The sequence below is a fragment of the Melozone crissalis genome, unplaced genomic scaffold (genome assembly GCF_028551555.1).
Source record: "Melozone crissalis strain CALT ecotype California unplaced genomic scaffold, PUWL_Pcris_2 ptg000042l_1, whole genome shotgun sequence".
Classification (NCBI taxonomy): Eukaryota; Metazoa; Chordata; class Aves; order Passeriformes; family Passerellidae; genus Melozone; species Melozone crissalis.
In genome coordinates, this window is record NW_026535820.1 from 58,945,818 (window position 1) to 58,957,992 (window position 12,175).

General features: G+C 44.9%; 1 protein-coding gene across 2 annotated transcripts in view; it reads left to right on the plus strand.

Annotated features, from left to right (window-relative positions):
• The first annotated feature begins 1,695 nt into the window (after positions 1 to 1,695).
• The window catches only part of NUP153 (nucleoporin 153), a 45,236-nt gene continuing 34,756 nt past the window's right edge, over positions 1,696 to 12,175 (plus strand). For both annotated transcript variants that reach the window (XM_054285410.1, XM_054285411.1), the window contains exon 1: positions 1,696 to 1,842. In XM_054285410.1, the coding sequence (XP_054141385.1) occupies positions 1,744 to 1,842 (99 nt within the window). In that variant the 5' untranslated portion in view covers positions 1,696 to 1,743. The remainder of the gene's footprint in view (positions 1,843 to 12,175) is intronic.

Consider the following 12,175-nt stretch of genomic DNA (forward strand, 5'->3'; position numbering starts at 1 on the left):
AAGTTTAAAACAACCCAGTATGAAGCAGAAATGAGGCAGCACAAAATCCCCCAACACCATTTCTTGTTACAGCTGTTCCTGTGTAGCTGCTGCCTCTTTACATTTCTGCATGCTTTCAGAATCACCTTTGTTTAAGGTCCCCATAATTCCCCCCACACCTCTCCTAGTTCCACACACCCTTTCTTCATGTGTGTGCTGGGATAAATGCTTTTTTTTTTTTTTTTTTTTTTTTTGTGGAAGGGGTGTGTGGTGCATCAGGGCTCTGTCCTGAGTAACATTTTTACTGACTTGCGCACAGGGAAGATGCTTGTGATTTTCTGCACTGCTCAGCTCCCTCCAGCCTTCCCACGGCAAGTTGATACTAAAAATAAAATGTGAAACTTCTCACCTTTACTTTCAGTAAGATAAAACCCCATATTTTAATGTATTTTAACTTGGTAATAGGAATGCACTCTTCCTCATGTTTTGAGGAAGTAAAAGTCATGGTGAAACTTTTTCCTCCTACCTCCTTTCCCCATGCCACCACTAAGCGGTGAAAAACCTGCACCTGCTGTTTCTCTTGCTTACACAAACCCACTCACTAGTGCCAGCACCACAGACTTGCCGGTGCCGTTTTTCCTGCCGCGTTCTCCACGCTGTTCCTCGTATGGGGCAAGGGAAACATCCCCTCCTGCTGTCCCTTTGGGGAGGTTCAGCGTGGATAACTTGTGTCCCCGGGGGTGGAGTGTCTGGAGGACAGACGCAGGCTCTGCTCGGTGGTGCCAAGCAGTAGGGCAAGAGGCAAGGGGCAGAAACCGATGCACAGTAACTTTCATGTAAATACGAGGAAAAAAAACTACTGCGTGAATGACTGCTCGGACTGGAACATGGTGCCCACAGAGGTTGTGGGGTCTCCCTCACTGAAGAAAGGAAGTGTCCGGATGCAATCCTGTGCCATGTGCTCTGGGCCGACACTGCTTGAGCGGAAAGGTTGGATCAGATGACTCACTGTGGTCTCTTTCAACCTGAGTCATTCTGTGAAACGCCGCGGGAAGAGGGGAGACGGTGGTGGAATCACCCGCGGTGAGACCCGCACAGACCTCCGCTGTAGCCCTCAAGCTGCGCCCGGGGCCAGCCGTTTCCCCCGCCACGTCCCTCTGCGGGTCGCGGCAGATCCCAGCGAGCGCTTTTCCCGCGCAGCCGGCCCGGCTCGGCCCCTCCTGCTTCCCTCGGAGCGGGGGCGGTGCGCGTGCGCGTGCGCGGCCGGGCCCTCGGCCCGGCGCCGCTTGTGTGACGCGCCCGCGCGGGCTGGTGACGCGCGCGCGGCCCGGGGCGGCCGCCGTGTGGTTGGTCGGCCGGGCAGGGGGGTGCGGCGGCGGCGGCGGCGGCTCGGGCCGCGGGCGGGCGGGCGGACAGCGCGCGGGGCGCCGCCGCCGGGCGGGAGAGCGCGAGCGAGGAGCGGCGGGCGGAGGGATCGCGGAGGGAACGCGGGGAAGGAAGAGACGCGCGAGAGGGAGAGACGCGCGAGCGCGCGCGCGCGCGGGTAGGGGCGGGGCGGAGGCCGCGGAGGGGCCCCCCGCGCGCGCGCTAGAGGCCGCGCGCGGCGCGTGGCGGGCGGGAGCGGCGCGGGGGGAGAGAGGCCCGGCCGGGCGCGTCCCCGCGGGGACGGTGACAGCGACAGCGCTGCCGGGCCGCGGCGGAGCACAGCGGCCGCACCAGGAGGAGGAGGACGAGGCCGCCGGCGGCGGCGGGCCGGATCGCATCATGGCCTCGGGCGGCGGCGGCGGCGGCGGCGGCAAGATCCGGACCCGACGGCACCACCTGGGAGCCGCGAAGCCGCCCTACGCTAGGGGCAAGCAGCAGGTGAGGTCGCGGGTCAGCCCCGTGAAGCCCTTCCCCTCCTACCCCGCTCGTCTCCCGGCGCTCCCCTCAGCGGCGGCAGGAGGCGCCCCGGAGGCCCGACCTCTTCCCTCCGCCACCCTCCCCCCTCCGCTCTCCACGCAGTCCCACGTGCGCGGCTTCGGGCCGGGGTTTCCCGGTGGAGCGGCCCGTGAGGAGGAGGAGGGAAGGGTTTCCCGCCGGGGCTGTGGGGATTGTGGGATTTCCGGGAGCTCACCCCGCTCCGGCGCCGCCGGGCTGCGGGGGGATTTCGCCTCCCCTTTGTCTCCCGCCTGTCCCCCGCTAGGCAGGAGCGAAGGCGGGAGGAGGAGGAGAGGGCGGCTGGGAAGGGGTAGGTGCGCATTCCCTCTCCTCGCGGTTGGAGCGGGTTGGCTCCCGCTCCGGGGGATGCTCGTTTTGTCTCCGCGCTGCCCGGTTAAATCATGATTAAATTGATCTTAACTGGGTTATCAAGTTTGAGTCACTCGTCAGATTTAAGTGCATCGCTTCTAATATTTGCTTTTCTTGACGAATTCCAGGTTGCAAATGAGTCTGTGAGGGTGCTGGGTAGTTAGGCATCTCCCATTGTGGTTTCTTTTTTTTCCTTTTTTTCCTTTTTTTTCCTTTTTTTTTTTTTTTTTGTCGGATGCTGACAGCAGAGCCCTTAGGTTTCTTCACCCCTTCCTTATGCCTAAACATGCTGGTGCAATGCGAGCAAAATGTAATTCATGAGGCGTTTGTTCTTCTTTGTATTGTAGGACAGAATAGATAGATAACATTAAAAAAGCAGTTTTTAAATTGCAGTACATAGATCCCGTGCCATTCAGAGTGGCTGCAGGGAGTAGAAGCAAAGATCCTTCCTAACTCCTGTTTGTCAGAGAATTTCAAGATGCCTGGAGACAGTGCTCTGGAAGTGCCTTTCACGTGTATTTACGAATTTGAAATTGACTGTAAAACCAAAGCGTTTACATTATTAAATCGGTAATATAAGCCAGGAGATTAAATACTATATGTAAAACTTGAGGGTGTGTTACGCATAAATTGTTGCTCAATTAGTTTTTATTATTTGGGAAGTACTATACTTAATCCTTCGTATAGCACACTGATCAGCAGTGGTGTCCTTGTAAAGCGGGCAGGGTGATGCTTCATCCGGAGAATCACTGCACTTCACTTGCAGAGCAAACGCTGAAAGCTCATACGTGAACGACAGAGTAATGTTGAAATTGCAGTATTCTGCACGTGGTGATACCGTGTAGATAACCGATAAAGCAGATGAATTTAAAATAATTAGGTTTTAATTTTTTTAATTTTAGGATTGTCTGATTATTCTATTGTCTCTTACCTGTGTGTGTTTTCTAGTAGGTTTATTTGAACAATGGGGCAAAGCAAACACGTGCTTGGGGGGATATCTGTGGGATTCTGCCCAGAGCATGGATGCTGCAAGTCAAATACATCATTCAATTAACAAGTAATATATTGGGGAAGAAATGGTAAATAGTCAAACAGATAGGTGTCAGATATGTGCATTTATTGTAAGGAATGGCTTTTTAACCCTATGTATCTTGCTAACATGCATTACATAGAAAGATGAGCTCTGGGTAGATACCTTATTTGAACCGGAATTAATTGATAAGCGTTCTTATTTTCAATATGACATCCACTCTGCAGAAAGCGTTCTGTGGTTTGGTGTTGTCTCTCAGTAATGAGTTTGGGAGGACATGGAAGTGCTCAGTGCAGTCTAGGCATGATCTCCTTCTCCCCAAACTATTATCAATAAGGAAGCTCCTAGAAGTACTGTATTAAAACTGTTCCAAGTGCTTGGGGTCAAGACTGCAGTCCTGAAAACTCAGTCTCTTATCACCGAGCTCCGAAGGTGCCTAAGCACTGAATGCCCTGTTGCTAATACCTGTAAAATCTTAGGATATTTGGTTCTTTTCCACTTGTATGAAAGATGAGTAGCATGATGCCAGGCTTACAATAGTAAGCCTGTTGTGTGTTTTTCTGAAGTTGTTATGCTTTCTTGATGTTGTTATTTTGCCATAGTCTCCCAGGGAGCTTGGTCAGGTGGGAATTCTCCAGTCGTGCCCAGCGTGCTGCAGAGTCAGTCTTCCCTTAAGCGCAGCAACAGCTTTAGAAGACATTTGGAAGAGGAGATGCTGCTGCTTTTCAAAGATGATTAGCTAAAGCATTTGTTCAAAATGTGGTAGACCCTGCTTCAGATTTTTTTTTTTTTTTGCCTAGAGACATCAACCTACATCTTCCACTTTCTGGGCAAATATCCCAGTTGCCAAGCTGTGTGTTGTCTTTGAGTTCTTCTGACTGAAACTGTGTTATTATCCAGAAAAAGAACGTGTGATTCATTGAGCCAGGAAGAGGATGTATAAGATGTTACCTTCCAAGAGTGGAGACATACAGCCTCTGATCCATGATTTCAGAAGTTATTTGTTTTATATATTCTGGAATAAACATGGAAAGGGCAGAATTTCCTGCCCTTTTCTCCCCAGGTGCCTGATAGAACCATATTTCATTACATTGGTGTGTGTGGTTTTTTAACTGTAAAGTCTTTTTTTAAGCCAGTCTCAAATAGGAGGGATGAACAGATGCTGCTTGGAGGATGTGACTTGCAGCCTGTATTTTCTCTTGGAAGATGGAGCTATGAGTAGATTTCCCCCACTAGTGAAGGAACTAAGCCACAGTATTTTCTTTTCTGGGCTACCATCCTGCTTTATAAAAAGTGCACTGTCAGCAGCTGCATTATTAAACCAAGAAACAAAAAGTAGTAGCACCACGAGGTAAGGACAGTATCCACTCACTTACCATGAAGATTTGAGGTGGGAGAGTCACATATCAGAATGAAAAGAGCCGTTTTGTATCTCTTTGGAGGCTGTTCTTGGAGTAGGATGGTGGAGTTCTTCCCATTGACTGTGCTTTCCTAGGGGTAGAGTGTTGACAGCTCCACACGGAATGCACTGAGTTTAGGTTCTGCTGTGCTCAGCACGCTGTTCACTTGGCCATCCCGTGCCGAAGTACCCTGCCTCCTCCTGCACTTGTTAAGGAGGCACTTGGGTTAAAGTTACAGCTTCTCTGAGAACTAAGCTCATGCCAGGTGAGGGAGCTGCTGTATCCAGCATCTGGGTTTCATCTTCCAGATGTGGCCCAGTGTTTCTAAGTGCTGGTTTGTCCTGGTCATTTGGATAGACCGATGGTGGGAATTACCGATGCGGATGTGTCAAATGGGAGGGATGTTTGCTTTGCTGGCTTACTAAACTACTTCTAGAAGAGTATTTGTATGTTCCTATTGTTAATTTTATGTTTAATTTTGTGCTTTCGTGTGTGTGCTGGTTTAACTTGGAACAGTGCCATTCTCATCCAGGTAAGAGATTGCAGAGATTTTAAGTGTGACATAAAGGAGAAAAGAATAAAATAACTTCTTGTGATATTTTTTTTATTTGAGTATTAAGCACTCAGATGAAAGAGTCAGAGAACTTTGGTTCTCCTGCACTTTTATTTGAACTCATACAGGCAGATTTAAGCATGAGAAAAAAACCAGTTATCTGAAAAGTGTTTATAACCTCCCCATAAACTTCTATATTCACGTTGAGCTTTAGCTTAGAGCTGTTTGATATTAGAGATAATGTCTGTACATTAAAACTTCTGCCAAGGAGTGATGTTTTCCTTTTTTCCTACATGTGTATGTGCCAGTGCATATTTATAGTGTAGATGTCCAAATCCAAAGATGTTTTCCTTGATGAAACCAGCGTAAGTCTGTGCATGTATTGTAGTTGCTCTTGTGCTGATGTAGTTAGGACATAGCCTGACAAAGGGGACCAGAAGGCCGTGGAAGCCACTTTCATAGGCCTGGGTCATGAAAGGCTCTCTGGATTAGTGAGTTTCACCAAGTCACTTGAGACATCATATAAGGTTCTTCCCAGAGGGACTAGGTACAGGGCTGGGAACTGAAAACTGTATGCAGCAGTGTCTAAAGCATTGCATTGCTGCCTGCTGCTGTCTTGAAGGTGGGCCTTGCTTGGCAGTGACTGCAGGCAGTGGGCAGAAGGGATCTTACAAACCACCAGGTTTATTTTGTGAGGAAATTTTGAAACTTTGATGCTTGAGAGTTCCTAGAGAATCATATTGAGCAGTGTAACCTAGGTAATGTTTCATAGGCCTTAAACAGGAAAATGATAATTTAAAAAGTCTTTATTAAGAATGTCCATATGGACCTACACAAATACCATTGTATTAACTCCAGTCAACAGGATTGCACCTTGAAGCACACTTAACATGGTTGTATTTGTATGCAATTCTGCTTGATTTGGTTTAGTAGTAGGCTAGCACATTGAGCTAGAACAAATATATTTGGAGAAATGTTTAATGTGTATTTAAAGAATTTTTTTACAAGATGGGCTGATAGTCAACATCAGAAGTTTTGTCTTTGTCCCAGCAATACGATACTGTATTGGCAAAACAGGTGTTGAAATTTGGCACTTGGCTTTCTACTGCTACTGTAAACAAAAATGTATTCTAATTGGGAAGAACTTATAACACTGAGATATTGACAGTTTTCTCTCATTTAGGCTAGCAGTACTGTACACTTCTACAAATTGTCGATGATGATTGCTATAACGTTTCATTAATATTCTAGGGTTTGTTTCAAAGTGTTGTTGTGACAGTCTTGGAGGCTGTGAAGTGTTGGGGACAAACAGTATTAATGAGTGGTATCTTAGGAAAAGAAAAAAAGCAGATGAAAGAATTGAGTGTGTTAGCTGGGACACTGCAAATTGTCTTTGGTTGCTGGCAGCACATCACTTCCTCGGAGTTATTTATTCCTCCAGTCAGTAATTAGAACCAGTTCTTGCTCCCCTGTCATGGACAAACTGAGCTGCTGCTCAACAGTGATTGGTTCTCACAACTCGGCAGGACAGAGTTCAGAATCTTTTGTGCACCCAGAAATGTTTGAGCAAAAGTATTGCAGGTTGCTGCAGGTGGTGGGCTGCCATAGCATTATGTACTGAATTCATAGCACACTGGGGTGACTGGCTCAGTGGTCATGGGGCAAACATGCATGTTGTTTACCTGGACTTTAGCAATGCCTGCAGCATGGTCTCCCATGTTGTTCACTTGGTGAAATACAGACTTGTCAGGTGGACCATAAAGTGATTGGAAAATTAGCAGGACCATTGACCTCAAAGGGTTGTGACCAGCAGTACAAAGATCCAGTGGCAGCCAGTTGCTAATAGAGCTCTCAGAGGATGATATTGAGGCTGATGCTGTTCCATGTCTTTATTAACAACCAAGGAATGCCATGGATCCTCAGCAGATAATACCAAACCCTTGGGAACTTCCGCCCTGTTGCCTAATGAAGAATGGGGCTGCCATTGAGGGATCTTGGCAGAAGTGGGCTGCCAGGAACCTTGTGAGTTTTAATAAAGGCAAATGTGAAGTCCTTCATCTGGGACAAAACAACCCCACCGACCTGCTGGACAGCAAGTTGAACGTGAGTCAGCAGCACGCTCTTGAGGTAAAGAGGCCAGCTGCATACTGGGAGGTATTAGTAAGTGTGTGGGAAGGATGTAAAGGGAGTTGCTTTTTCCCCTGCATGCAGCACTTCTAGGACTGCATCTGGACTGTTGTGACTGGTTTTGTCCTCTCCATTCAAAAAAAGACAAGGAAAACATACAGAAGTGAGTCTGCTTGGGAGACATCAAAATCATTATGGCTTAGAGAGCTGGGTGTGTTCAGATTAAGAGCAGCAAATACCTAATAAGACTATAGAGAAGGTGTAGCAAGCTCTTCTAGGAGATTCATAGCAATACAAAGGGACAATGGACTCAAGATGCCAAAATGGAAATTCTGGTTTCATAATAGGAAAAATCTTTTAACTGAGACTCGCCAGGATGTTGGAAGAACTGCCCAGAGATGTCTCAAAACCCAGGTGGACCTGCTGGTTTTGGCCATTCTCTGAGGAGGAGGTTGTAGTAGTAGGTGATGCATGAGGTGCCATGCAGCCTCTGTGTGTGTGGTTCTGTCAGAGCTGCTGCAGCTGGACCACAGAGCACACACAGGTGGTTTCAGTGTAAATGTCACTGTTCCTCTATGTTGGCAATCCTTTTGCTGGTCTATCCTCTAATTCTGTCTTTGGGGTTGTGCTATCTCTTGAGGATAATGCCTCTCTCTCACTGTTGCAGTTTTTCCAGAGTAAATTGTGAGCTTGCCCTCAAAAAGAGAGTAACTAAGAGGCTTTTTTCTAGGGTTGCTATTTTGCTGACCAATTTTGAAAAATTCTTCTGTCTTCTTAGTGGCAAGTCATGTGATACACTTTTCCATTTTTTTTGCTGCCATTAAATTGTAAAAAATCTCGTATTTTTTGCCATTTTTTCTGCCATTAAATTGTAAAAAAATCTCATATTTTTTGCTTTTTAATGTTCTGTGTAATCAGTTCAGTATTTATTGTACTGCCCTTGGCTTGGTGCAACCACAGTGCCAATGCAAGCTGGGGCATGAGTAGATGGAGAGCAGCTCTGCCAAGGATTTGGGGTTGCTGATGCATGAGAGGCTGTGTATGAGTTGGCAATGTGTGCTTCCAGAAAGGCAAACATATCCTGGGCTGCATCCAAAGCAGTGTGGCCAGCAGGCTGAGGGAGGGGATTCTGTTCTTCCAATCCTCTCTGGTGAGGCCCCACCCAGAGTATTGCATGCAGCTCTGGGGTCCTCAGCACAGGAAGGACAGGGACCTGTTGGAGTGAGGGCAGAGATGGGCCTCAGGGATTGTCAGGGGGCAGAAGAGCCTCTGCCATGAAGACGGGCTGAGAGAGTTAGTGCTCTTTAGCCTGGAGAAGAGAAGGTTCTGGGAAGACCTTATGAACACTTTTGAGAACCTAAAGGGGACTTACACTCCTTTAACTGAAGGAGGATTGATTCACACTGGATGTAAGGAAGAATTTTTTAAGAGGAGAATGATGATACGTTGGAACAGGATGCCTAGAGAGGTGTTTGAAGCTCTGTTCCTGGAAACATTGAAGGTCAGGTTAGATGGGGCTCTGAGCAACCTGATCTAGTTGAAGATGCCCCTGCTCATTGCAGGGAAGTTTGGACTAGATGACCTCTAAAGGTCCCTTCCAACCCAAAACATTCTATGAATCTGTATGTGTTGCACTTAAGTGTAGGATTTTTGGATGGTTTTGGCTTGAGACTACTGTGGTTTTTTTCAACTGAAACATGAGTTCATCTTTGCATTCCCATTTGCTGGGATGAAATGCTTGGGCTAACACAGATACACCAGCATGCATTGAGTCCTACACCTGTGAATAGCACATACACAATTTGTGAATACATGAGGCGCTAGAAAACTTTCCTTCTCTTTGCTGAGGCTATTTAATGTCTTCTTGATGATTTTGCTCTTGGAAAAAGTTGTGTGACAGTGTCTTGGGGAGCTGGCTGACTTTGCTTTTAGTTACGATTGTATTTTGAATCAAATATTTTTGAAGCAGATATGTCACAAAACTCTTTCCCCTATTAGAGCTCCGGGCCTGGTGACTTCCAAGACTGAAGTAAACCAAGCAAAGAGCTAAACTGTTCAGTTGTCATTTTCTTTGAGACTGAATTACAGTGAGGCACTGAAATATTTATAGTAATGAGATATAAAATCGGTGAGACTGTAATACAGGTGCACTTGTAATTAAAATTATCCTCAGCAAAACAGATAAAAACAAGGCTTAAACTGATTTAAATCTAGCTGTGTTTGGGAATTGCTGTGGTGCAACCAGATATGTATTAAATTTATCTATGTCAGTGCATGTGTTCTAATGTCAGCCCTCAGTATTTGTTACTAAACATACTTTACAGAGTTGTAGAATATATACATATTTGTAGATGATTTTTTAGTGACCTTGAGTCACTAAAAAAATAATCTCTACATGCAATGGCAATTTTTCATGTTGCTGGTAAGAGAAGTGTCTGAAGATACTAGTTCTCTGTTTAAAGTGAGGTGCTCTTGGTTGTGTCAGTTGCAGTGCGATGAAAAAATACAGCCAGAAAGACACTGCTGCTTCTCACAACAGAATATTACTGCCCTGCAGCAAAGTTGAGGCTACCTGGGCTTTACAGTTTCAGAATATTACCTTAAAATGTCAAGGAATGTAACAGTACCCGTCGCTGCTGCAGCTAAAGCAACTGTGTCCAAAGGTCGTTGCTTCCGTTTCTCTGAAGCACCAATTCTTAATTCACCAAACGTTTTAGAATCTTGTCAGGAACTGTGTGCACCAGGGTTAGATGTGTCCAGTTTAAAGTAATTGCAGGTTATGCTGGTTAGATGAATTGTGAGGCGTGACTTTTGTATGGTGCACAGTGTCTGTGGATGAAACTTAAAAGGTAGGAAGGCTTTGAGTTTTGCTGAAGTACCAAATTATCACAGCAAATAACTAAATGCCATGATGTAGTTACCTGATTTTAATTTACCTGTTAAAATTTGTGAATTAGATAACATATTGAGGGTGCAACAGGATTAGCTGTAGATTTTGCAAAATGACTGATACGTGCTATTATCAGCTCAGTTTATACATCAGCATGGACAGAAAAGATACTTCAGAGGGAGGATGTGAATATTTTTCTGGTTTTTGCTAATACTGGTTTATCTTGAAAAATTTAATTCCAGTCTTCTGTTTTGATGACTGTGTTCTCCAAAATGTCAGGAGTGAGATTTTGTAGCTTAGTTTTGTGAAATATGCTTCAAACCTTCAAGCCTTATCCTCAGTAGGAAGCACTGGACATAGGGATGGACATTGGCAAGCTGCAAGTGGATCTCAGATGGCTTTAACTGTTGCTTCAGGCGTTGCTGCAGAATTTGGGCTGCCCATTTGTGTGTCCTCACCACTATGTGCCATAGTGTGATGGTACCATGTTTTGTTTGTGAGTGCTTTCAGGCAAAATAACTTTGAAAATGTTTAGTTCTTTGTGCATTGTGGCAGGTAGCAAATTTGTAGTGTGGGGTATGATGCATTGATAGCCTTTGTATGCATGAACTCCTTGGCTATAAATGCAGGAAAGAGGAAGACTTTGCCATTACCAGTTATGTTTGGTGATGTTGAAATATGTAATGAATTGCATCTTAATGTGTATGGAGTACCTGTAAATAAGATAAACAATTTTATGTGCAAATAATGTATTTAAATCCTAAATATAAAATGTATGTTATATTTTGCAAAATCTGATAACTTGTGCTAATGAACTTGTAAAGACCATCTGTTGCCATGGGATATGTACTTCTGATCATTCTAGATTTAAACTTGTTCTTGTGGTTATGTCAGAAATAAAAGTAGTAAGTTTAGACTATGTGATTTCCTTATAGGAAAGATATTCTGAGCAGCATTTCAATTAATATAATTCTAGATATTGCTTATGAAATTTACCTGGGGACACACTGTAGCAGCTGGGATGAGCAGTCCTCAATTAAAAAGTACTAACTACTTGGAATTCCTTCTTAAATTGGGAAAGAAAGAACTTTAAAACTGCTTTTAAAGTTTTAAGGGAAAATAGAGTCATGAATCTTAAATGTTTTGGTTTTGCTGCTGATAGATTTCCATCTCAAAGTGTAATACTGAATGTAATCTACAGTGCCCATTGCTGATTGCTGCTGAGAGTTAACTAGTGCCTGTGTAGTGCTTCTTAAAAGGAAGAGAGAAAGGTACCTTGTACTTTGTGGTGTGTTTTGTAATGTTGTCACTGTGTCAGCTGAAGGTGTGGACAAAACTTCAGATAAAAACCATTCAGCGTCACAAGGATTTAACCTAGTGTGTTAGGCACTGATTTATCTCTCAGAGCACATACTGGTGTTTTGCTCTCAGTTTTAAGTGATAAGAATGTATACAGATGTGCATACAGTGCCAGAAAATACCTGAATTTCCCTGGAACCTTTATTTTAAAGCTAACTAGACTAAGGAAAATAAAGCTCACTTAAGCAATAAGAAAGAAATACACACGCATCTGGTAATATAATCCCTTCTTCAAGACTTTCAGGAATAAATCTGAGCTAGTCCACTTGCCTTAAATAAAATTGTTGTTTTTCAAATGTTACATAATTAATAACATTCCTGAAACATATTGTTCATATTAAGTCATAAGTTTTATTGTCTTTTTTCTAAATGAAATATCAAACTCTGCTGTCCTACATCCAAATTGAAGCCACTCCCTGAATAGGAAAAGCAGAGTTAGTCTAATCCAGTCTAAGTCTGCTGCTACAAGAGACAATCATGTCATGTTTCCATTTCTGTTCCTGCTGTTGCATGAATATCAGTGCAGGCACATGGTAAGCTGCACCAGC